This window comes from Sciurus vulgaris (assembly GCF_902686455.1).
Source record: "Sciurus vulgaris genome assembly, chromosome: 2".
Lineage (NCBI taxonomy): Eukaryota > Metazoa > Chordata > Mammalia > Rodentia > Sciuridae > Sciurus > Sciurus vulgaris.
Window position 1 is genome coordinate 31,476,189 of NC_136462.1, and position 21,814 is coordinate 31,498,002.

Sequence of the window (21,814 nt, forward strand, 5' to 3'; positions counted from 1 at the left end):
CCCACATCTGTTGTATAGAAATGCTTCCCTGTGACCTAGTTTTTATTACAGCTTTGTATTGTCATTTAGCTTTTTAAGGGCTTATGCCATTGTCTCTCTAGCTATACTGAGTCCTCTGTGTCTTTGTATTCTCCCTTAGTACTTTGCACATGGCAAGTGTTCAACACTAAAAGGAAATCAATAAAAAAATGCATATAGTGATATGGTCGAGGTGTCCTTATCCTGACAGCATTTTCTAATCACTAGCTGGATGCCTTTCTTCTAACTTTTATTTGTCCTCTGTGATTCTCATCAAATTCCTTCTTCCCATTGGACATCTCAAACCAACACATGGAGAAGACAGGTGGCTCTCCAAGGGAGCCTGAATTTCCTTCCAGCTGATCTCCCAGCTAATGACCATAGAGGAAATTTCTCAAACTGGAAATGAGAAGACCAGATTCAGAGGAAGCAGCCATCTATGAAAACACTCATTTCTGCAGGGTCTGCCTAGTGCTAGGCACAGTGCAAAGACTTTACAGAGCCTCATTTGCATCTCAGTATAAACCAAGGAGGTAGATACTTAAATGTCCAGAGTTCACAAGACATCCGATTGCTCAAGGCCACAGAGCTGTAACACTCTGGAATTGGAACCCAGGTCTGACTGCCTCCAAAGTCTATCCTCCCCCCCGCCACCCCACACCTTTACTACTTTGCCTTCTACTCTAATTCCCTCATTTGATGTTGAAACTAAGACCTGGGGAAAAACGCAAGCTGCCTTCAAAAGGTTCTGAGTTATGGACTGAATGTTTGTGTCCTTCCTCAAACTCACATGTTGAAGTCAAACCTCCCATGTGATGACTTCAGGAGGTGGGACCTGAGGAGGTGGTTGGATTATGAGCAGAATTAATGTTCTTACAGAGACCCAGAGAACACGCTCACTCTTCCACCATGGAGGAGGACACAGCAAGAAGACAGCCATCTACAAAGTGGGACGTGGGCCCTCACTAGACACTGACTCTGCTGGGGTCTTGATCTTGGGCTTCCTTAGTCCCAGAACTATGAGAAATAAATGTATGGAGTATGTAGGCCACACAGTCTACAGGATTTTTATTTGTGGGGTTTTTTTTTTTTTTTTTTTTTTTCTTCTCATTTGAGAGGCCAGGGATTCGAACCGTGGTCCTTCCGCATGCTAGGCGAATGCTCTCCAAAAGGAGCTATTTCTTCAGCTCCCAGGATTTTTATTAACAGTCCTAATAAACTAAGAGAGAAATTGATACTGAGAGTGGGATGCTGATCTAACAAATACCTAAAAATGGGAAAGTGGCTTCAGGACTGGAGGATGGAGAGGCTGTACGTTTAGAGGTGTTTGCTGGGAAACCCAAGGTTGCTGTGACTCTGTTGAGTGCTCAGAAAGAAAATAGAAGAGCTGCAGAGAAAGTCTCCATTTCCTTCAGCAATATCTGAGTGATCCTGAAAGGAATGTAGGAATGTAGGATAAGGATAGAGAGGCCATTCTTATGACATTTCAGAGGGAAATGAGGAATGCATTATTGGAAATCATTGCAAGGAGATTCTTGTCATAAAGAACTTGGCGAAATTGTGTTTGTGTTCTAGTGTCCCGTGGAACGCAGAGCTTTTAAGTGATAAAACCGGAAGGTTAGCAGAGGAAACGTCTGAGCAATGTGTTGAAGGTGGTGCTCGGCTTCTGATTGTTCGAAGTACAATGTCACACAAACAAAATGACTTAGAATTGTTAAGCAGAAAGGAGCTAGAACCTAAAGATTTGGAAAATTCTCAGCCTACCAGTATTGCAAAAATGAGGCCACTCCTGTTCTGACCAAATGACCACTTGATAAGAGGTTGATGTGATTTAGCCATCTGAACAGATGACAATGGAAGAATGACCATGAAGGGAATTCAGAGGCTGTTAGGGCTGCCACTCCTACCACAGGCCCAGAGTACCAGGGCCATGAGGCGTAGTGGGGAGGACAATGTCAAAGAACAGTCACCTCCAGTACAGGCAGGTCTGGATGCCCTTGCTCAGTGCCTCCAGAGTGGGGGCCTTGCAGAGATTTGCAAATGGGCCACACCCAAAAGAGCTCCTAGCAGAGAGTTGCTGTGGGGGTGTCCCACTGAGCTATGGATGCCACCCAAGTAGTCCCGGACAGCAGAGTGTCAGCCAGGAAAGCCAGGGGTATACAGCAGGGAGCGCTGAGGAGGTGAGACCATGTCTCCGTGGGTCTAGAAGGCAGAACATTGAGCCAAAGAGGATTACTCCTGAGTGCTCAGGTTCAATGTTGTTATATTTTGAACTTACTTGGGGTCTATTATCCCTTTCTTCTTTCCTATTTCTCTCTTATTGTAAAGGAAATGTCCCACCATTGGAATTTGGAAGCATATAACTTGCTGGTTTCACAGGTTCACAGCTAGAGGGGAACTTACAAGATACACCTCAGGATGAATTGTATCTTGAGCCTCGCCCACATCTGATTGAGATGATATGTGTATGAGACTTTGGACTTTAGACCTTAGAGTCGATATTAGAATAAGATTTTTGGAGGCTCGTGAGATTGGATAAACATATTTTATGTGCTAGATTTCAAAAGTTTTGGGGGGTCAGGGTGGAGTATTTTAGATTTTGGGTCTCTCCAGAATTTCTATGTTGAAACCCTGATCCCTAATGTGATGGTATTCAGAGGGAGAGGCTTTGGGAGGTAATTAGGTCAGGAGAAATGGGGTTAGCATCCTTGTCAAAGAAACCCCAGAGAGCGCTCTGCTGCATGAGGTCACAGGGAGAAGACTGCCATCTATGAACTCGGAAGTGGGCCCTCACCAGACACCAATTGTCTGGTGTCTTGATCTGAGACTCTCCAGTTTCCAGAACTATGAGCAATACATTTCTTTTGCATATAAACTACACACATCTATGTGCTTTTGTTATACCAGTCTGAATGGATTAAGACAAGTTATTAGAAAAATTATGAAACGAGAGATAATTCCTTAAGGAAAAAATATATACTACCCCCATCTGAGGGCCAACACTATGAAGAAAGAATCACAATTTTATTAATACCCAAGGATAACGGGAGACGCCTGAACACTTCAGTGGGGACTTTTCCAGTTATCTATTGCTGTAAAAACAAACTATCCTGAAACCCAGAGGCTTTAAAACAGCAATTTACTACTTGTTCTCAATCTCCTACAGATTGACTGGACTCTGTTGGGAAGTCCCCCTTTATGGTCTTTCATAGAGATGTAGTCAGAAGTCAGAAGGGGTCATCTGAAGGTTGAAATAGGCTGGACATCCAAATGGCTCAACACATGGCAGTTGATATTGATTTCTGGTCAAGAGCTCAGCTGAGGCCGTTGACTGCAATGTCTACACATGGCCTCCCCAATGGCTTTTCATAGCATGGCAGATGGGTTCCAAGAAGGAATGTCTCCAGAGCAAATATTTCACATGACCAAGGTAGAAGTCACAGGGGTTCTGTATGACTGGTTCTTAGAATTCGCTTCTGCTGTGGTCTTGAATAAGACACCAGGATGGGTCCAGATGAAAAGAAAAGGATGGGTCCTCTCTTAATATAAGGACCAGCACATGCATACAAAGAGGGAAGTCATCCCTGGGGCCATATTCAGGGACTGACTACCATAAGAAAGGGGCTTGACTAATATCCTGGGTTAATAGTTCTGCCAAACTCGTTGTGCCTGGGTAGCTTCTCCATGATCTCTACCTCTCAGCAGGTCAGGCTGACTGGGAGTGAAGCCTCTGGCCAAGCAAGACAAGTCAGCTTCCTTATAGCTCTTTGCTGAAGTGCCTGATATCCAACAGAGAGGGAGAGTGAAAACTGTCAATTGCAGAGAGCAAATTGCAAACCACAATTCTGCTGGCAACACCAGGTTTTCATTAGACCCACCATCTGGTTAATGGCACTATCCAAAATGCTTCCCATAGGCCTCTCTGGGATGTTCTTCTGGTGGTGTTTAGACTGAAAAATTCTCTCCAGTTGCCATCTGCTAACTTTTGGCTGATCTTTCTTCAACGATAAGCTCTGGCTATCACTATTTTCTTTAATTAAACTTTATTTCTCAGAATTTTCATTGGATAGACTTGAGGTATAGTTTGCCGGTGCTTTAAAATGATAGCCTTGCTGGGCATGGTGGTGTGTGCCTGTAATTCCAGTGACTTGGGAGGCTGACGTAGGAGGATCACAAGTTTGAGGTCAGCCTCAGCAACTTAGCAAGACCCTGTCTCAAAATAAAAAATAAAAAAGGATTGGAAAGGTAGCTCAGTGGTATCGCACCCCTAGGTTCAATCTCTAGTCACCCCTACCAAAAATATAGATAGCTTCTTATTGCCCTTGGAATATATGCTTTCTTATTCTTGGGTTTTTGATCCAATAGCTTCTCTGAGAAGGAGATGGGATCCAAGAACATTTTCCTCCTGTTTATGCCACATCCTGCACTAATTTGCCTCTTATTCAGTTAAACTGGGGTGGTTGTCCTTTGCTGGACTGGCTGTAAGCTTCTCTCGTAGATAGAGTGTGTTCTTCATCTCTGTAGAATCTGAACACTGTCTGCGATGTCCTCTGCCCTGGATGTCCCAGGGGACCCTTTGCAGCTCAGGGGAGGCTCAAGCCTCGCTCAGATGAACCCGGATTCCAGATGGAGTGGTTTTCTCACATGCTGTCTCTCCTAGCCCACACCAGTGCCCTCCTTCACCTGAAGCATCTGGGAGGGTAGGAATCTTTACTGACATTCCTGGGCCTTAAGAAGGGGCCACACATCAGTCTACAGGCAGCCGACGGTTTAAAAAGTCACATACTCACCACTCCTGTTCTTGAAAAGCCCTTGGTCACTGGATGCTAGAATTTTCCTGGCCTTGCCCAGAGACCTGATTTCTACGTCATCCCGGCTGCCTTCCCTCCCACCTCTCAGGAACAGAAGACACTCGTCTCGTTTTCTCCCTTGGCACAGCACTCTCTCCCTTTGTTGTTTGAATCTGCCAACACCCCTCCCCGCAGGGACGATTTTCTGCCCCTAGTGGCTTAATGCCCTTTGCCAAGCAAGGAGGAATCCTAGTGCCAGGTGGTAGCAGAGCAGGTTTTGTTGACCTTGCTACCTGTGTGTTCTGAGAACTTCTTGCTCAGAACACAGCACAAACTAGGTTTCAGGACATATGTGTTGCATTAAACTGAGAGAAAAAAATGACTTTTGATTGTCTTATTGGTCACCTTCAGCCTCTTCATTGTGGACGGGAGCCATCCCTGGGCTGAAGTGTGATGTTGGCATGGGTCCCACACTTTGTGTTTCTCCCCACACCACTGCCAGCATCTGAGTTGGGGACGAGAATCAGGGCGACATTTTCTCTGGCCTCTCGATTCTGCTTGTAGGAGGGCGGGACCTGTAGCTGTCTTAGGTTAGCCATTAGATGAGAAGGCTGAATGTCAAGAGCAGACCAGGAGCTCTTGAAAGGCCCTGCAGCACCCCGGGGTAAAGCGCTGAGTAGGTTTGGATCAACCAGGTAGCCAGGTGACCATGATTTCCCCAAAGTATGACATGCTTCTTTGCTGACTTAAGAACAAAGGAGGAAATTCATTTTATCACAGTGAATTAGGCATTTAGTTCTCCTTCTTTTCTAAATACCCATTAAATGACTCTAGGAAGAGTCACTCACTTATCCCTCTTCCATCCAACCTATACTTTTGAGTGCCTACTGAGTGCCAGGTGGAGGTTTAGATGCTAAAATAATTGTAAGCGATTTTCTGCTTTGATGAGTTGTTGAATATCACATCCTCCTCCCAACTCACTGGGGGAAGGAGCAGCTGCTTTAAACTGGACAGTCACAGAAAGCTTCTTTGAGGAAGGGTCACCAATAAAAGGAGACTTGAATGAGAAGGAAAGCCAGCCCTGGAAGGTTGGTTCAGGAGGGGGAACCGGCAAGACTGTGAAGTTCAGTGAAGTTTAGTATTTAAAAATAAAAACAAACAACAAAAACCAACACTCCGCAACATAGTATGTAGGAATAAATAAGTTTCCTACCAGCAGATGATAAGTTGAGGAATTTCAGAAAGGTATAAAGCAGATGAATCAAGTTCATGACAAAGCGGAGCAAGAGTAGTCTATGAGGCCAGTGGAGTCATCAAAGACAGTAGCTGGGCAGGGGCTGGGGACACAGCTTAGTGGTAGAGTGCTTGCCTAACATGCACCCCCCCCCGCCCCCCCCCCAAAAAAAGGCCATAGCCTGGCATTTCCAAAAGAAGCCTGGGAAAATGCCAAGCTCTGAGCAGCAGGACTGGGAATGGAGGCCATGGGTGGGCGTTGGACAGGGACATAGGGAAGAAACCCAGAAGTATGGATAAGCTGCATATGGAAGAAGGGGTTGCTAAGGGAAGGGGTGTGGTTTTGTCCAGCTTCTAACACAAGCAATAAGAGCGGAGGGCGGTGCCTCTGTGAGCCTCGGAGAGCTACAGCAAACATAGGGAGAAAGTCATCTCGGCAGCGCAGACACCTCTACAGGCATTGCGTTTCCTGCTGCCTCCCCTTGCTTCAGAGCTGACGGGGCTCCCCAGGGCCCCTCACAGAGGGAGAAGAGTGGACTTGTTGGGGAGCACCCGGGAGGGAGCTGAGGGGCATCAGAACCTCCATCTGGGTCTGACACAGAGCAGAGCACATGTCACGCTAAAGAAGGAGGGGCTCTGTCTCCCAGGGACCCCACAGTCCTAGAGCTTGAGAGAGAATCCAGTCTTTCAGCCTGCTCTGCATTCAGAGGGGAACTCTGACAATTTACCTGTGCCCTCCCACTAAGACACCCAGGTGAAGCTCTACTGTTCAGAGGACAGCTGCCAGGGCAACTCAGAGAACCACACCAGGGTCCCAGAATCGCCTCCATGCTTCCTGAAAAGCCAGACACCCAAGGGCTGGGCGTGGAGCTCTGTGGTAAAGTACCTGTCTAGCCTATGCAAGGCCCTGGGTTCAAGCCCCAGCACCAGAAGGGGAAAAGAGATTAAGATGTCCAGAGTCACAGGGCATGTGTCTTTTTAATGCTCACAGTTTGAGAACCATTGATTGGCACAGTTGCTGAGTGAGCTCTCAGCACCTCCTGATATCATTTTCTAGACCAAGACCCAAGACTACCTGGGGAGATTTAAAAAAACTCTCGTTTCTAATGTATGGCCAGGGCTGAAAGTAAAGACCTTCATTCATGAGGACTCTGGAGCAGCTCCAGAGGTTCTGTCCTTTAAATATAGAATAAAAAGACTAAGGGATGGAAAGTGTGATTGGGGAAAGATAAGAGAGATGGCAACTCCATTCCAGAGGCCCGGAATTCCTACCAAAGGATTTCCTAAAAAGAGAGGATAGAATGGAAACAAGAGCAGCAGTAATTGAACAATAAAAAAGGAGAAAGATAAAAGAGTCTTGGATCGGAATGAATGAAACAACCTGAGTCATGTCAGAAATATATATAAAAAGATGGAGATGTTCATTGAGATACGATTGATTCTTTCGAAGTTGATAGAAGTTCCAAAATGTATCAAGTTCACATACATCTGGAAAAGAATGGGACGTGGAAGAGGTGAAGGAAAACTTCCGCTTTTAATTTTATGTATTTCACTCTATGTGTATATATTTTGGTGACATTTTAAATAGAAACATTTCAAGGTAACTATGACTAGAATACAAACTAGGGTTTAAAAAAAACTTGATTAGTGAAGCACACATCAGGGAAGGGGAAAAGAAGTAAGAAGAAAGAATGAGATTCAGAAAACAAAGTTATCAGAAAAAAAGAGACAATAAATGATCAAAGTAAATTTGACGGTTTTATGTCCCAATATCCAAAGCAAAACAGCACTAGAAAAATGATTAAAGGACATTAGAACTGGCAAGTAACAAAAGAATGGACATCTGATAACCTGGTGAAGACTGTCGAGTATCTTAATAAAGAAATGGTTCTAGTTAAATGAGACTTTTTCCCCAACCTATTGGATTTGCAAATGTAAAATGCTTGGGTTTGTGTTAGGTGGGAATTTAGGCAACTATAGGGGGCAGAGCAGCTGAAACAAAGGCCAGCCCACCAAATGGTGACCGATCAAGTGGGCTAGAAAATTGCACTGACCCTTAACATCCACCTGTCACTCAGCAGGACCCTCTCCCATTCCGGCCTATAAAAACCCTGGGCAGCCAGGGCCACGTGTGATTTTCTCCGGGTCCCTACTTGAGCTGTACCCTGGGGGTCTGGGAATTTCGCCTGAGAGCCAAATTCCAATAAAGCTTGCTTCAGCCACTTTCTGTATGATTTTATTCGGCCGCTGCTCATCATGCCCCTGAGCTTACAGTAAGAATGTGGGGGAAATGAGCACTTTAAAATGAGGGGATGAAGAAATTAGTTCTACTCAAGAGGAATCTAGGCACATAAACTAAAATTAAAATATGTGTACCATTCCTAGAAATTCTACTTCTGGAAAATTTGTATTAAAGAAATAATTGGACTTGTGTACAGTGATGTTCCTTGAATCATTGTTAATGTTGTAAAAAAAGACATGACTTAAATATGTATGACCCAGGGATTGCTTAAATATATTTTACTTCGCTCATGCCAGGGGATATTAATGCAGATATTTAAAAAGGATAAGGTGACTCCACATGTGTTTACATGGAAAGATTGCCATGTTACATTGCTAATTAAAAATATTGAACAATGTATATAGATAATGAACCTAATTATACTAAAGAGTAGGATATTTTAATATGCATAAAAATGTAAAGGAATAGACACCAACTCAGTGGTTCCCAAACTTTCTGAGTTCATGAAACCCTTTAGTGACTTAAGTTTTTTATGGTCCCCCTGGGCCAGAAAAATCCCTAACAGTTATTAAGGTCAGGTCCAGTCAACTTGTATTTATATTTATGTAGTTACATGAAATACACATCAATTGAAAGAAAAAAAAAATATTTATTTCATTCTTAAACAGCCACAATGTACACCAGTTGGGCAATGCATGCTTTCTAAACTTTGGAATCAGATTGGACTCTACCACCCTCTTTTCTTATTCCGTGTTGATTTTTATGCCGTGTTAGCTTTTTATCATAGCCACTGCTCTGAAAAAAAATCTAGAATTGCCAAGACGTGAGATCACTGAGAAGGATGGAATGTGCTCGGGGGTTGACACGGAGCCACCCTAAGCCCGCAGTTGACCCAGTCTCTGACATCTGTCAAACATCCCTGTTTCCATCAACCACTTATCCCTGGTAACCCTGGAAGCTCCCTACAGTGCCCCCTGCTTTGGAAATGAGGACATCAGGCTATAAACAGATGTTCTTCCCAGAAAGTGTTATTGGGTGAGAGGAAGAGAGGATTTTCTTCTTTAGGCACATATGGATACTTCCAGATTTTCATCATAAGCATTTATGACTTTTATTAGTTTTTATAAGGTTTCTCCATTTCAAGAGAAGATTCCAGAAAGAAAACAAAAGTGAAAGAGAACATGATGTGACAGAAAAATGAGAAAAGAAATGTCATCCAGTTGAGGGGCAGAGGTTGTGAAAGCACCCAGCACAGAATTGTCTATGCACCACCTGTAATTTTGAAAGTGGTCCAAGTGCCTCTGGGTTTCGGTTATTCAGCTACGGAGTAGATACACCTGTTTCCCTCACAGGGCAGGAGCTCCTGAGTGATGGAATTACTGCTGCCAGGTATTCCAGAAAAGCGGAGTGAGGAAATTCACAGCCCTGGAACCCTCCGCCTGGGTTGTAATCCTAACCCTGTGGCTTACTAGCTGTGTGACCTTGGAGAAGTTCATTAACTCTGCTGTGCCTGAGTTTCCTCATTGGTTCCATGGCAAGAATAATAATGTTTAATAATGTTTACCTGTTGAGGGAATTGAAGACACCTACTGTGTGATCTGGCCAGTACAGAGCAAGGGCCAGTGAACACTGCTGTCATGGCCAACTAGGAAGAAAACGAACAGGCTGGCAGGTTCTTTCCTTACCGCAAGCAGGGTTAGGGAATGGTGACTGACTGACTTCCCCAGATAGTGGGATGCACAAGGGGTCAGAGGGAGGTCAGAGGGAAGCCATAAGGATCACCTACAGCTCAAAGCTACAGGGAGGTAGAAAGCACGAGTAAGCGGAACTCAGTCCAGGGGTTCCTGGCAGGGTTTCTGTTCTAGTAATCAAACAAGTCAAATTAAGATAGGGAATAATGTGATCTCATAGGGTTTTTTATTTTTCCGATAACCCTCCCACTCTCAGACCTTAAAACGCTTTTTTACCTCATCTCGATGTCCCATAAGGCGATGTCATCGCTGATCCAAGGATTAGATGGCTCTGCTGGTGTTATGAAAGGATCATATTCCACATACTGTTCCGTGTAAGCAATTAAACTGCGGGAGGGAAGCAAAGAACACCACTGATTTCCTGGAAAAATGGTATGAGAGCAGTCTTCCTATAACTCTAAAATGTAAAAAACACTCCCTACTCCCACTTCTCACAAACCAAACTGTTTTCAGTTGTTCTTGTTCCCTTCCTGTCATGAACATAACGCTGCGTGGTTGCAGACATAGTATACAGAGGCATTTGAAGACCTCCCCCTCCCCCTTAGGGCCTTACCTGAAGCTTAGTGCTCCCATCTTACCCTGCTTGCGCTAGCCTTACTGATGCACTGATCCAAACCTGCTTGAAGCGCCTTCCCACAAAGACTACAGGTCTCAAGGCATCTGGAGCACACAGAAGTCACTACCAGTATTCTGCCCGGCTGCTGGCCCAGCATTCACAACAGGGGACTTTCTTATGGGAAAGTCTTTTAAATCCTGGCCGACCACAAGGTGTTCATAGAAGCATTTTTCCAAAAAGCCACTTGGTTTTCCTAGCTATAATTACAACCTAATAGATATATGCATCTAATATATAATGTAAATCAATCAAGTAGTACTAAATGGTTCTATGTACCCCCTAAAAAGCAATTATTGTTTTATCCTATCCTTTCTTACAGAGGCATCTGTGTTCTATCTTCTGTTCCTCCTAGCTTTTACCTAGAGTTTACCTATATTTTAGAATTATGTACTTTTCTAGCTGTTCTCAATTTATCAATTTTAGACAAGGATTTAACTTTCTACTCACGTATCCCAGTCCACCACTGCCCACCCTTCAGTGTTCTTCCAAACAGACAAACATAACAATTTTTGTGAAACCAATGGTCAGTGTCTACATTATTAAACTGGATAAAATTATTTCTTAGCCTAGTAGCTTACTACTTTTTTCTAAGTGTCTTAACAAACCTGTAAAACACTTAACAACTTAGTAAAACACATCTTAGTTCTCTTAGACATATGAGATAATCATTTCTATCCCTATCCCCCAGAGATCTTCTCCCCTATCTCCTGGAGGTCCTCTTCTCCAGTCTTTAGTCCTCTTGCTCCGACACAGACTGTTGTCTCCATAGACCTGATGCAAAATCATCATCCTGAGACTTCCTTTACTTCTACTGAATGCTTATTTCCAGGATTCCAAGTCTGCCTCTTGGTTTCACTCTCTGAATGTGGAAGCGCATCCTTTAGTAGTTTTCTAACAAAGGATGCACTTGCAAGTTATGGGGGAAACCACCCCTGTGGGAGTACTGGTCCAAGTTGGAAGACCTTAGATTTAGTTCTTGGTTAAGATATTGAATTAATCTTATCAAGCTTACCATATGCCATTTAATAGCCTTGTTGAGCATTGCAGTAAAAAAAACAAAAGGGAAAGTACTTCAAAAGAATCTTGAAGTCCTCCCTAATCATAGCATATATGATTGAAACCACCATGCACAGTAGAGGCAAATCATCCGTCCTGTAAATCTCCAGGCCCTTCAACCCCTCTCAATGAATCTTAAAAGGCCAGAGAGCAACTGACGAAGTAGGAAGTGCTGCCTGGCGACTCAAACCACAACGACACACAGGCTCCCGGCCAGGCCTCCTTTAGAGAAATTTGGGAGTATCTTTAGAGAACTGGATGGAGAAGGGGTGGTGAGATTTAACGGTGATCTTGGTTCAAGAGAATGTGGTTGCGGGTCCAAGGCAGGATGTGGTAGCCACCCAAGTTGAGAGCACAGGGTATGGGCCAGCAGGCACAGAAGGCTCTTCTGGGTTTCTGCTTGGTTCTACTCATCTACTGATAATTGCACCATGACGTGCTCACAGGGAAGATTTAGGGGCCGTCATGGACCAGTTTGTAAGCGCCGTTCCTGGCCCTGGTTGATTTGCTCAGAAACAGACACACCTGCCCCAGGTGGGGTCAAGCTTCTCTCTATCCGGTCTCAGCAGTGGAAGCTGTACAGTCACAAATACAGGGGCTAGGGCTGCTCCCGTTTCCTAACACGCGACTGCGGTGAAGTAGGCGTCACTCTCCATCCCAGAGTTCAATCTGCAGCCCCTCCTTGCATTCCAGGCGTCTACATAGGCTCCTTTTTGTTGAACCGAGTTCAAACTGGGATTGTTTGGCTTGAAACCTAATTAGTACATCGAAAGGGGGGTGAGAGTGGGGGAATATGAAGGCATGCCCATGCTCCTTTGGTAGCACTGGCCAGGGAGGCTCCCTGACGCCAAGAATGCGCGCTTCCTGGGGGTGCACAGACTTCCGTCTGCTCACGAGGCACAGGACAAAGGAAAAGGCCAGGCAGGCAATGAAGGAGACAGCCGTGATCAACACAGTACTCTTTGTATTCAAAGTCAATACTAATGGCCACAGAAAGATCCCGGGAAGGACAGCAAAAGTGTCAGGAAAGATACAACAGAGGCATGTAAAGGGCTTTGTGGGATGGCCCCCCATGCACAGGGATGTATGTGGCCCCAAAGCAGAGTTGGGAGGAGACGGACAATAGAAAATAACTGTGAGAAATCCAGAGGAAGCTCATTAGCAACAATATCACTCATTGAACTTCTTTAAAAATTCTTGTGCCCTTGTCCCTGGCTTCTTCTGATTACTTCCTGGTTTTCTTATTTTCAAGTTCTCACATCATTAGAAGATGCTGACCCACCAACCTTTGGCAAATGTGCCACCCACCATCACTGGGGCCTTGAAATGGCTCTTGGGTGGAGATGGCTCCTTTGTCTACATAATCCTGGCCCCTCTCCCTGGAGTAGCTGGCACAAATCTGCCAGGCTGCCATGGAGACACTCTGCGGTCAGTCGGCTGTTTGGAAGACAGCGTTCAGCACCACTGACGTCATTAAACAGCTCTCTGGGTCACGGAAGATGCTAGCACCGAGCTAACAGCAAAGTCAGTTTCCAACTCCATTAACCAGTCACGGGGTGCTAGGCAGTTATTAATTCAAAATCTTCTCGATTTAGAATGTAATTAGAGTGTACCTTGGATAAACTTGAAGAAGAAATAATGAAAGGGAGTTTAGAACATGTTTAGTCCAACCACTTGGAAAAGTCTGGAAAGAAGTTTTAAATGTCAGCCTCTCTTCTTGAATCAAAAAACAATGACATGACTTGGTGACTTGACATATAGAAAAATTTGGCAGTTGAGATGGAGGAAGAAGAGATGTGGCCCACCTGGGTGGAGGGACATGGAGGAAGGAACCCCAAGAGTTCAGCGCACATATGTGGAATTGGGTTTACAGAGTGGGTAGGAGAGAAGATGAAGAGACGCTGACATGGTGATGATCCAAGGGTGAAGGAGGCAGGGAGTGAAAACGCTGTGTCGCAGTGACCATCGTTCCACTTCAGCAGCACAGTGGAAAGGTGCCAAGGCGCTCCTGAAGTCAGAGCCTTCAAATGAGCAGGAAACCAGATGCTGAGAGCACCAGGGGCGAGCAGGACGTGTTTCACCTTCTCCTTGGGACGTGCAGTTTCTAAACTGATGCGTGAAAGGGAGCCGGCACAGAAGGGGGACCAGGTCGGGAAGCAGGGAAAGCAGAACAGCACTGCAGAGGGGTAGGAAATTTGGTTCCCATCAACTAATTAATTAAGGTTTTTCATGTTGGAGAAGGTGGGAAGGAGAGAGAACACAGAAAGAACTCCCCAGTGGCTCAGGAGGCTGAGACAGGAGGATCATGAGTTCAAAGCCAGCCTCCGCCACTTAGCAAGACTAAGCAACTTAGCTAAATAGACCTTGTCTTTAAATTGAATATAAAAAGAGCTGGGGATGTGACTCAGTGGTTAAGTGCCCCTGGGTTCAATCCCTGATTATCACCCCTCAACAAAAAAGAACAAAAGAAAGAAAGAATTTCTTAACTGGGTTAATTTCTTAACCCAGAAGAAATATATTCAACAGAGAAACTCGGGATGAGTGAAGGGATGTGCAGGTGAATTGGGTCCCTCAGAAAGAAGAGCAAATGCCTGTATGCTACAGATTCCAGATCTTGATCTGGACACGGTGACCCTGGCTATAAATGTCACCTCTGATCTTTTTTCTTGTCTCCTAAGATGGACTGGGAGAAAGGAGAAGCAAGGACCGCTCGGTTTCTGGAATCACATAAGAGCAAAGTTGTAATGACTTCTTTGGCTTCCTTTTTCTTCCACCCTTGAATCTAGCATTAGACATTAAGTTCACGGACCTCTATCACCCTAGCAGGTTTTTAATAGAGCCTTAGGGTACTCAGTTCCTTGCTGTCTTATCTCATTCTGTTAATTACATTTCATGATCACTGTGGGTCAGGAGGCAGAGGAGCAACCAGCACCCAATTTCAGAGAGCAGCGGCAATCTCAGAGATGGGCAAGCAAGATGATGTTTAAAGAAAATCACTGCAGCAATCAGCTGTGACTCACAAATGGCTCCCAGTAATGGGCAAGGATGAGCCAAGCACAGACACAGACTCAAATAAAACAGCTTGATCTCTCCCTGTGCAGGCAGTGTGACAGGGTATCTGGGTGATGGTGGCCATGGTGTAGCTCAGCACCACTGTGCATGAGAAGAAGTCATCTGGGGAGCTTGACAACACATTGGACAGTTTGGAACTAAAATGTATGGATTCCGTATTCTTGAAGTCAGTCTGTCAAGTGCTTTTAAGCTTGGGTGTGTAGAAAAGAGACTCCATTGGGGACTCTTGCAAAGAGGAGGAAGACCTCATTTATTTGGTACCTTTGACTATCCAGAGAACATAGACAAATGACCAAGGGGCCTCTTAGGAGAGTCTATAGGGGACATAAACTTCATGCCTCAAAGTTCATTGCCTGTCATTCACATAGCATACATACCTCACAGAGAAGACTCTTTGTTCTGGCTTTAGGATCAAGGTTAATACTTGGTTATTTGGTTTCCTGGTGTGTAAGGTTCAAATTTCAAAACTGGATCCTATTGCCCCAGACTTTGAATCAAGTCTGGCTTATGACTTGCTTTACCCAATAAAATTCAGCAGAAAGTAACAGAGGGCCAGCCCAAGCCTCAAGAGATTTTGCTTGCTTCTTTTCTCTCTCTCTTATAATCCCACTCTCCCCATATGAACAGAATCGAGCCAGCCTATTAGAGTGCATGTGAAGCAGAGACCAATTGTCCCAGCTGAGGCCATTCTAAACCCACAGAAGCCAAACACGTGAGAAAGCCCAGTGAAGATGAGCAGAGTAGCTTATGTAATCCATAGCAGCGCGCACGCGCGCACACACACACACAAACACACACACACACACACACACACACACACACACACACACACAGCTGAGCCCATGCAGCCAATTAGCCCGTGGATATGAGTAATAAAAAATGCCTATATAGCAGCCCTCCCTTATCAATTGTTTTTCTTTCTGTAGTTTCAGTTATCCACAGTCAACTGTAGTCTGGAAATATTAAGTGGAAAATTCTAGGAATAAAAAAGTCATAAGTTTTAAATTGCTTGCTAGTTTGAATAGTATAATGAAATCTCGAGTCTCCTGTTCCACCCAGGTCATGAATCATATCTTTGTGCAGTGTGTCTATGTTATATATGCTACCTGCCCGTTAGTCACCTAATACCCTTCTGGGTTATCAGATCCACTGTCATGGCATTGCAATCCTTGTGGTTGAGTAGTCCTTGTTTTACTTAATAATGACCCCAACGGGTCAGAGTAGTGATGATGGTAATTCAGAGGGGCCAAAAAGAAGCCATAAAGTACTTCAAGTGAAAAGGTAAAAGTAGTAAAAATTATTTAAAGAGAACACATCCATGTAACTTTTCTTACAGTATATTGTTAGAATTGTTCCACTTTATTATTGGTTATTTAAATCTCTTAATGTGCCAATTTATAAGTTAAACTTTACTACAGGTATGTATATATAGGAAAAAACATTATAGAGAGTACACAGTACTGTCTGCAGTTTCAGGCATCCACTGGAGGTCTTGGAATGTATCCCTTGTGGATAAGGGGAGAGTACTGTAGCTTTAAACCACTGTGTTTTGGGGTGCTTTGCTAGTTGGCCATAGTTAACTGATATAACCAGTTAGCCACAGATTAGAAAGGGATGTCGGTTAGAAAGGAAGGGACGCTAGAGATAAGCAGGTAGATAGGAAGAAGAAAATAAGCCACCTCTAAAAACAGGGACTCAAAGAACAGAATGGCCTGGGGCCGTTCAGGGAAGAGAAAGCAGATTGTGGAACCTCCTAAGATCCTGATCATTGACTGAATTTTAAGGCACAATATAAGGACACTGGCCCGTGGCATCCAGAAGTAACTGAAATGTAGCATCCTTTCTTTAGGAAGGTAAGTAAGCAAATGATCTTTTTTTTTTTTTTTTTTTTTTTTTTTTTTTGTTACTGCGTATTTGACCAGCTCTTTATTCAAAATAAACTGTCCCAAATTATTTGAACTTATGGAATAAAACTGATTTTAAGAGTTTATGCAGCAGACTTTTTCTCTTCTGCAACAGGTTTCTTTTCGACTGTTTTCTTTTCAGCTGTTGGTTTCTTGGAGGGAGCTGCCTTTTTCCCCACAGGTTTCTTCTGCTTAACACCAACAGCCTTCTTTCCATGCTTCTTTACCACAGGCTTCTTGCCTGCAGCCCCCTTCTTATCTTTTTTATCTGATTTGGCTGCTGCTGCAGCTGCTGCTGCTTTATCCACCCGGAGTTTGTGATTCTTGGCCTGGCGAAGAATGGTGTTCCGGCGCATAGTCTTTGCATATGGGTTTAGCTTCAACATGATTCTCAGGTTTTTCAATGGATTCTTCTTCAGGACTCTGCGATGAATCTTCTTACGTGGTGCCCTGAGAGCTTTTTGGATTTCTGGGCTTTTCAAGATTCTGCTGAGGTCTGTATTCATCATTTTGTGCATAGGGAGGTTATAGTTACTCTTGAGGGAAGCAGCTTTACGCCAAGTGCCATACAGTTCATCCAACTTCCGAAAAGCACTTTCAGTCCAAATGCAGAAACGTCCCACATGCCCACCAGGAGCAAGTTTCAAAATGTTCAGTTTGCTTACATTAAGTAGAGTAATTCCAGGAATGTTTCTGAAGGCCTTGATGATACCATTGTCTTCATTATAGATGATACAGGGTCCCCTGCGCTGGATACGACGACGGTTTCTCATTTTGCCTTTGCCAGCTCTCATTCGTTGAGAGGCATAGACCTTTTTGATGTCATTCCAGGCTTTAAGTTTTTTAAGAAGCAAAACAGCCTCCTTGGTCTTCTTATAACCTTCAACTTTATCTTCCACCACCAAAGGGAGTTCAGGAACTTCCTCAATTCGATGACCTTTAGACATGACCAGGGCTGGTAAGGCTGAGGCAGCCAAGGCGGAGCAGATGGCATATCGCTTTTGGGTTGTGTTCACTCTACGGTGCCAACGACGCCACGTTTTGGTTGGTGCAAACATGCGGCCTCCTCTACACATATTTCCAAAGGCACCTTGGCCAGCACGGTGGGTCCCACCACCTCGAACTCTGGGAATTCGAGCCACAGCTCTGCCAGTACCCCAAGACTCAGCACTGGTCTGATGACCTGCCAATTCACTGACAGCATAGGGCTGTCTGTTGTTTTTACGCAAGTTGGTATGAACAAAATTCACAATATCTGGTCGAATTGGAGCCTTGAACACAGCAGGCAAAGTGACATTTTTGCCAGATGACTCCCCCTTTTCAGAGTACACAGATATCAGGGGTCGAGCACACGCCTTGTTCTTAGGCCCCAAAGATTCTCATTTCCAAAGGAACTCTAGTTTTCTAGGATCCAAAGAAAGCTAGAATCCTCAAGTCCCTCTGAGAAAGACCGAAGTTCTCCCAAGCAGCTTCCAGGCGCGCCCACGTTGCCTAAGATGGCTGCCGGGTTGCCACACAACCCAGTTCCCCCCAGAAATAGATGCCTTTGGAACGCTCGTCCTTGATTCCTCTCCTACAGATTTTGTTTTCTGAACCCTCCATCACTCCCTTCTCGCTCCGGAACAGGCGAAAGTCCAGCCACCAAGACTTCCACTCACCATGGCCCGCAAATGATCTTTAAGAGATATTTTCATTTAAAATAGCTAAAATAAAAAGCTTAAAGGATTCAGCAGTATTTATCTGGAAAGTTCATTTGTGTGTGAAACAAAAACTGGGTGATACCTCATGTGGCTTTTGTGCTGCTTCTGGGTACAGAAGGCAGCCTAGGAAATGCAGTTTAGTCCCTGTGATGCTGGTATTTCAGGGGCATTTAAACACTTGTGGGGACAATGGACAGAATATTTGGGAAATTGGGATAATCTGAAAAAATGGTGCAGAAGAGCCAGTCTCCTCAAGTGAGATCCCTCCCTCCCCAGAGGCTCCTGATTAGCAGCGCTGTGGAAGCAGAGGAGGAAGCCACCTGGATTGTGGGCTGCATACCAGCCTCTGGCTACCTGCAGGGCTTTCTGAGTGGGAGACAGAGAAGAGGGCGGGTGGGAAGGATTGCGTTAGCCTGTTCTGTTGCTAATGGTTTGCTTCTCCACCGTCCCCTAGAGGCTCACGTGTTGAAGGCTTGACCTCCACTGCAGCAATGTTCAGAGGTGGGGAATCGGGGAGGTGATGGGTCATGAGGGCTTGAACCCATCGGTGGATCAATCTGTCGAGGAATTCATATTGGAAGGCATTATTGGGAAGCGGTGGAAACTGCAGGCGGTAAAGCCTAGTTGGAAGAAGGTTACTGGAGGTGTGTCCTGGAAGGGTCTATCTTGTCCCTTGCCCTGTCCCCCCTCTACTTCCTGGACACCATGGAGTGAGTGGCTGTCCTCGTCAACCTCTTCTCTCATGATGTTCTGCTGTTGGATTAGACCCAGAACAATGGAGCCAGCCGACCATGGACTAAACCCTCTGAAACTGTGAGCCAAAATAAAGCTTTCCTCCTCTAAGTTGACCTTCTCGGGTATCTGTCACAGAGATGAAAAGCTAACATACCTGTGCTCTTCTGAGCACCATATACTCGGTTCATTCCATCTCATACACCTGAATTCTGCTCCTTTCCAAAACACCATTAGTCACCACCCGGTAAATAATAACCCTTCACATTCACTGTGAGGGTACTGAGGGCCAAGCACCAGACCAAGCTCTTGGCATGTGTGTGACGGGCTGACAAATTTGACACCGTGGAAAAGTTATAGGCCAGGCTATACGGGCAATGACTAAACAGACTCCATTTTGCTCTGAGACTCCCTGTTAAGTAGGAAATGCTTCTCCCATGGGAACACCCTGCCTGTGTACCCATCAACAGTTGCTTAGCATGACATGGTTGGCAATACAAAACGATGAAATGGCAATTCTTGTATAATGAAAAATTGTTCTCTTTTTGATGTCTAGTTTCCTGAACAATGTACCATGTCAACAGCGATTGTCAAGATGTTAGTAACCGTTCTTTAATTTGTACCTAAGTAAGGTCATTTTGACCCACTTCCCCCTTCTGCTAATGATTTTAGATCTCATGATGTTAGTTTGTAATTTTGAATCATAGCGACAGACACTTATGATTGATGTACTGTCTTATGGTATGAAAACCCCTGCAACCCTGTGGGCGGGGCTGTTCTACCAATGGCCATTTCTGGAGTAGTGTGTGAGACAGTCAGCCGGCCGGTTAATAAAGACTCTCAAATTTGGTGATCTGTCTATTCTTAAGCTGAGCCCCAAGACAATGTACTAACTCACCCTGACCACTAAGCACCACTACCCTCTCCCCTTTAAAGAGGTGGAAAGGAGGCACAGAGAGATGAAGCCATGTGTCCCTGTTTTTAGGAAACAGGAAAAGGCTGAGTGGAGGAGTCAAACCTCCACAGCTGGCCCCATCCTCTGGATGGTGGTGTGCTCTGCTGCTGTAGTTTGCAAAGCTTCCTTATTCCCTCCTGATTAGATCCAACTGTGCCTTTAACCCCACCCTGACTTGTCTTTTCAGAACAGGGCCTTTGCTATCACTCAGGGGACTAAATGGAAAAAAAAAAATATGGGGAACTTTTCTCCAGGGGATGCAGTCCTGAATAATTACCACTTATCACCTGGAGCAGGCCCAGCTGTGTGGCCCACCTGAGTGAGCTCAGCTTTCCCCTCTGGCCAGTTGCCAGGACCACCTCCCTGGCCTCACCTCAGCAGAGCCCAGCCGCTGACAGAATGGCTCTGGGATGCTTTATCTCCTGCTAACACCCGGCTTCCTCTCTCTGCTCCTCCCTCTCTGGGAGTTTCCTTGTGGGTCTAATGAAAAACCTCCCGTCATCTTGAAAAGTTGCCAGTTATTGCTGCTGGGAATAAAATCCAGCCTCTGCTGGGGTCAGACTCTTGGAAGCTTTTAGCTGGGGATCGAGGTACTGCGGTTGGAATAATCTCTTAAGCATAATTAGACATACCAGGCGGGGCTCCTCCCTGAGAGCAGATAAACAAACAAACAATAGGATGTTCCAGGCCCCGCCGCCACCCCACCTGGGCTTTCTCCCTTCCCTGGCCTTAGCACACCTGTGAGGTAGTTGCATACCTCTTGTTGACTGACCTCTGGCTCTTCCTCCACACCTCAAAGATGAGACAAAGCTGGCAACCCTCCTGATGTGAACTCTTGGGTCAGTATGAGATTCTGAGTAGCTGCCAATGGCTTTACCAGATCCTCAGAGACGAATGAGTGAACTTGAAGATTATCCAAAATGCAGGTTCCTTGGGTCTACCCTCAAACCAGAGAATCCCCATCGCTGGGGCTGAGGCTTGGGAAGTTCCATTGTTTAATCCCTTTCCTCACCTGGATTGTGGTGCTCAGCTCACTGGACCTGGGCCACTAGGCAGGGGGAAGAGTCTCCTGCAAACGCTGCTCCTAGGCCTGCGAACTCTAAGGAGCCCTTCCAAGGCCAGACCTTAGCACTGCTAGCCCACAGACCTCACAGTGTGCAGCACAGCCGCTTCTGTCCCTGTTTCACAGTGAAAGAGGCTGTGGGTCCTCAGAGCTCTGAAACCCGTGAAGCGGAGGTCACGCAGCCAATTCCTTCTCAGCCACTCTTCAGGGGCAAAGGCACCAGAGTGAGACATAAAAACCCCTTTCAGGGTCTGGTGCTCTGACCAGAGCCCTGCATAATGATGATGGGGTGTGTGGTGGCTCCGTAGTGAGCTATGACTGTCACTCTGGAACCGGTGGCTTTGACTGTAAGTGGGGCTTCAGTCATTAGCAGCCTCCGGAAGCATTTGCATTAGGGAAAGTAGGAATACCCATGATTCTCAATGGGGCGATTTTGTGCCCCCTCCCCCAGACATCTGGCAACATCTGGAGGTAGTTTTGGTTGTTACTACTGTGGGCGCGGGAACGCCTGGGCTCTAGCAGGTAGGGGTCAGGGATATTGTAAAATATCCTATCATGTATTGGATGTTATAAACACAACAAGCAATTATCTGGCCCAGAATGTCAATTGTGCCATTATCAAGAAACCCTGGAATAGATACAAGATGCCACCAAAGCCCAAATCCACAGATGTCCTTGGTCC

The 21,814-nt window shown here is 45.3% G+C and overlaps 2 protein-coding genes across 11 annotated transcripts in view; both read right to left on the reverse strand.

The window, feature by feature from the left end:
* RGS6 (regulator of G protein signaling 6) overlaps window positions 1-21,814 on the reverse strand; it is a 560,790-nt gene that overhangs the window by 59,506 nt on the left and 479,470 nt on the right. For all 10 annotated transcript variants that reach the window (XM_079129808.1, XM_079129805.1, XM_079129809.1 and 7 more), the window contains exon 13: window positions 10,251-10,361. In XM_079129808.1, coding sequence (XP_078985934.1) covers window positions 10,251-10,361 — 111 coding nt within the window. The remainder of the gene's footprint in view (window positions 1-10,250; window positions 10,362-21,814) is intronic.
* Window positions 16,686-18,911, reverse strand: LOC306653614 (large ribosomal subunit protein uL4-like; the record flags this gene model as incomplete). The annotated part of the gene is made up of 2 exons (XM_079126648.1): window positions 16,686-18,060; window positions 18,845-18,911. 2 exons carry the CDS (start codon window positions 18,909-18,911, stop codon window positions 16,766-16,768), a joined length of 1,362 nt encoding a protein of 453 aa, XP_078982774.1. The 3' UTR covers window positions 16,686-16,765.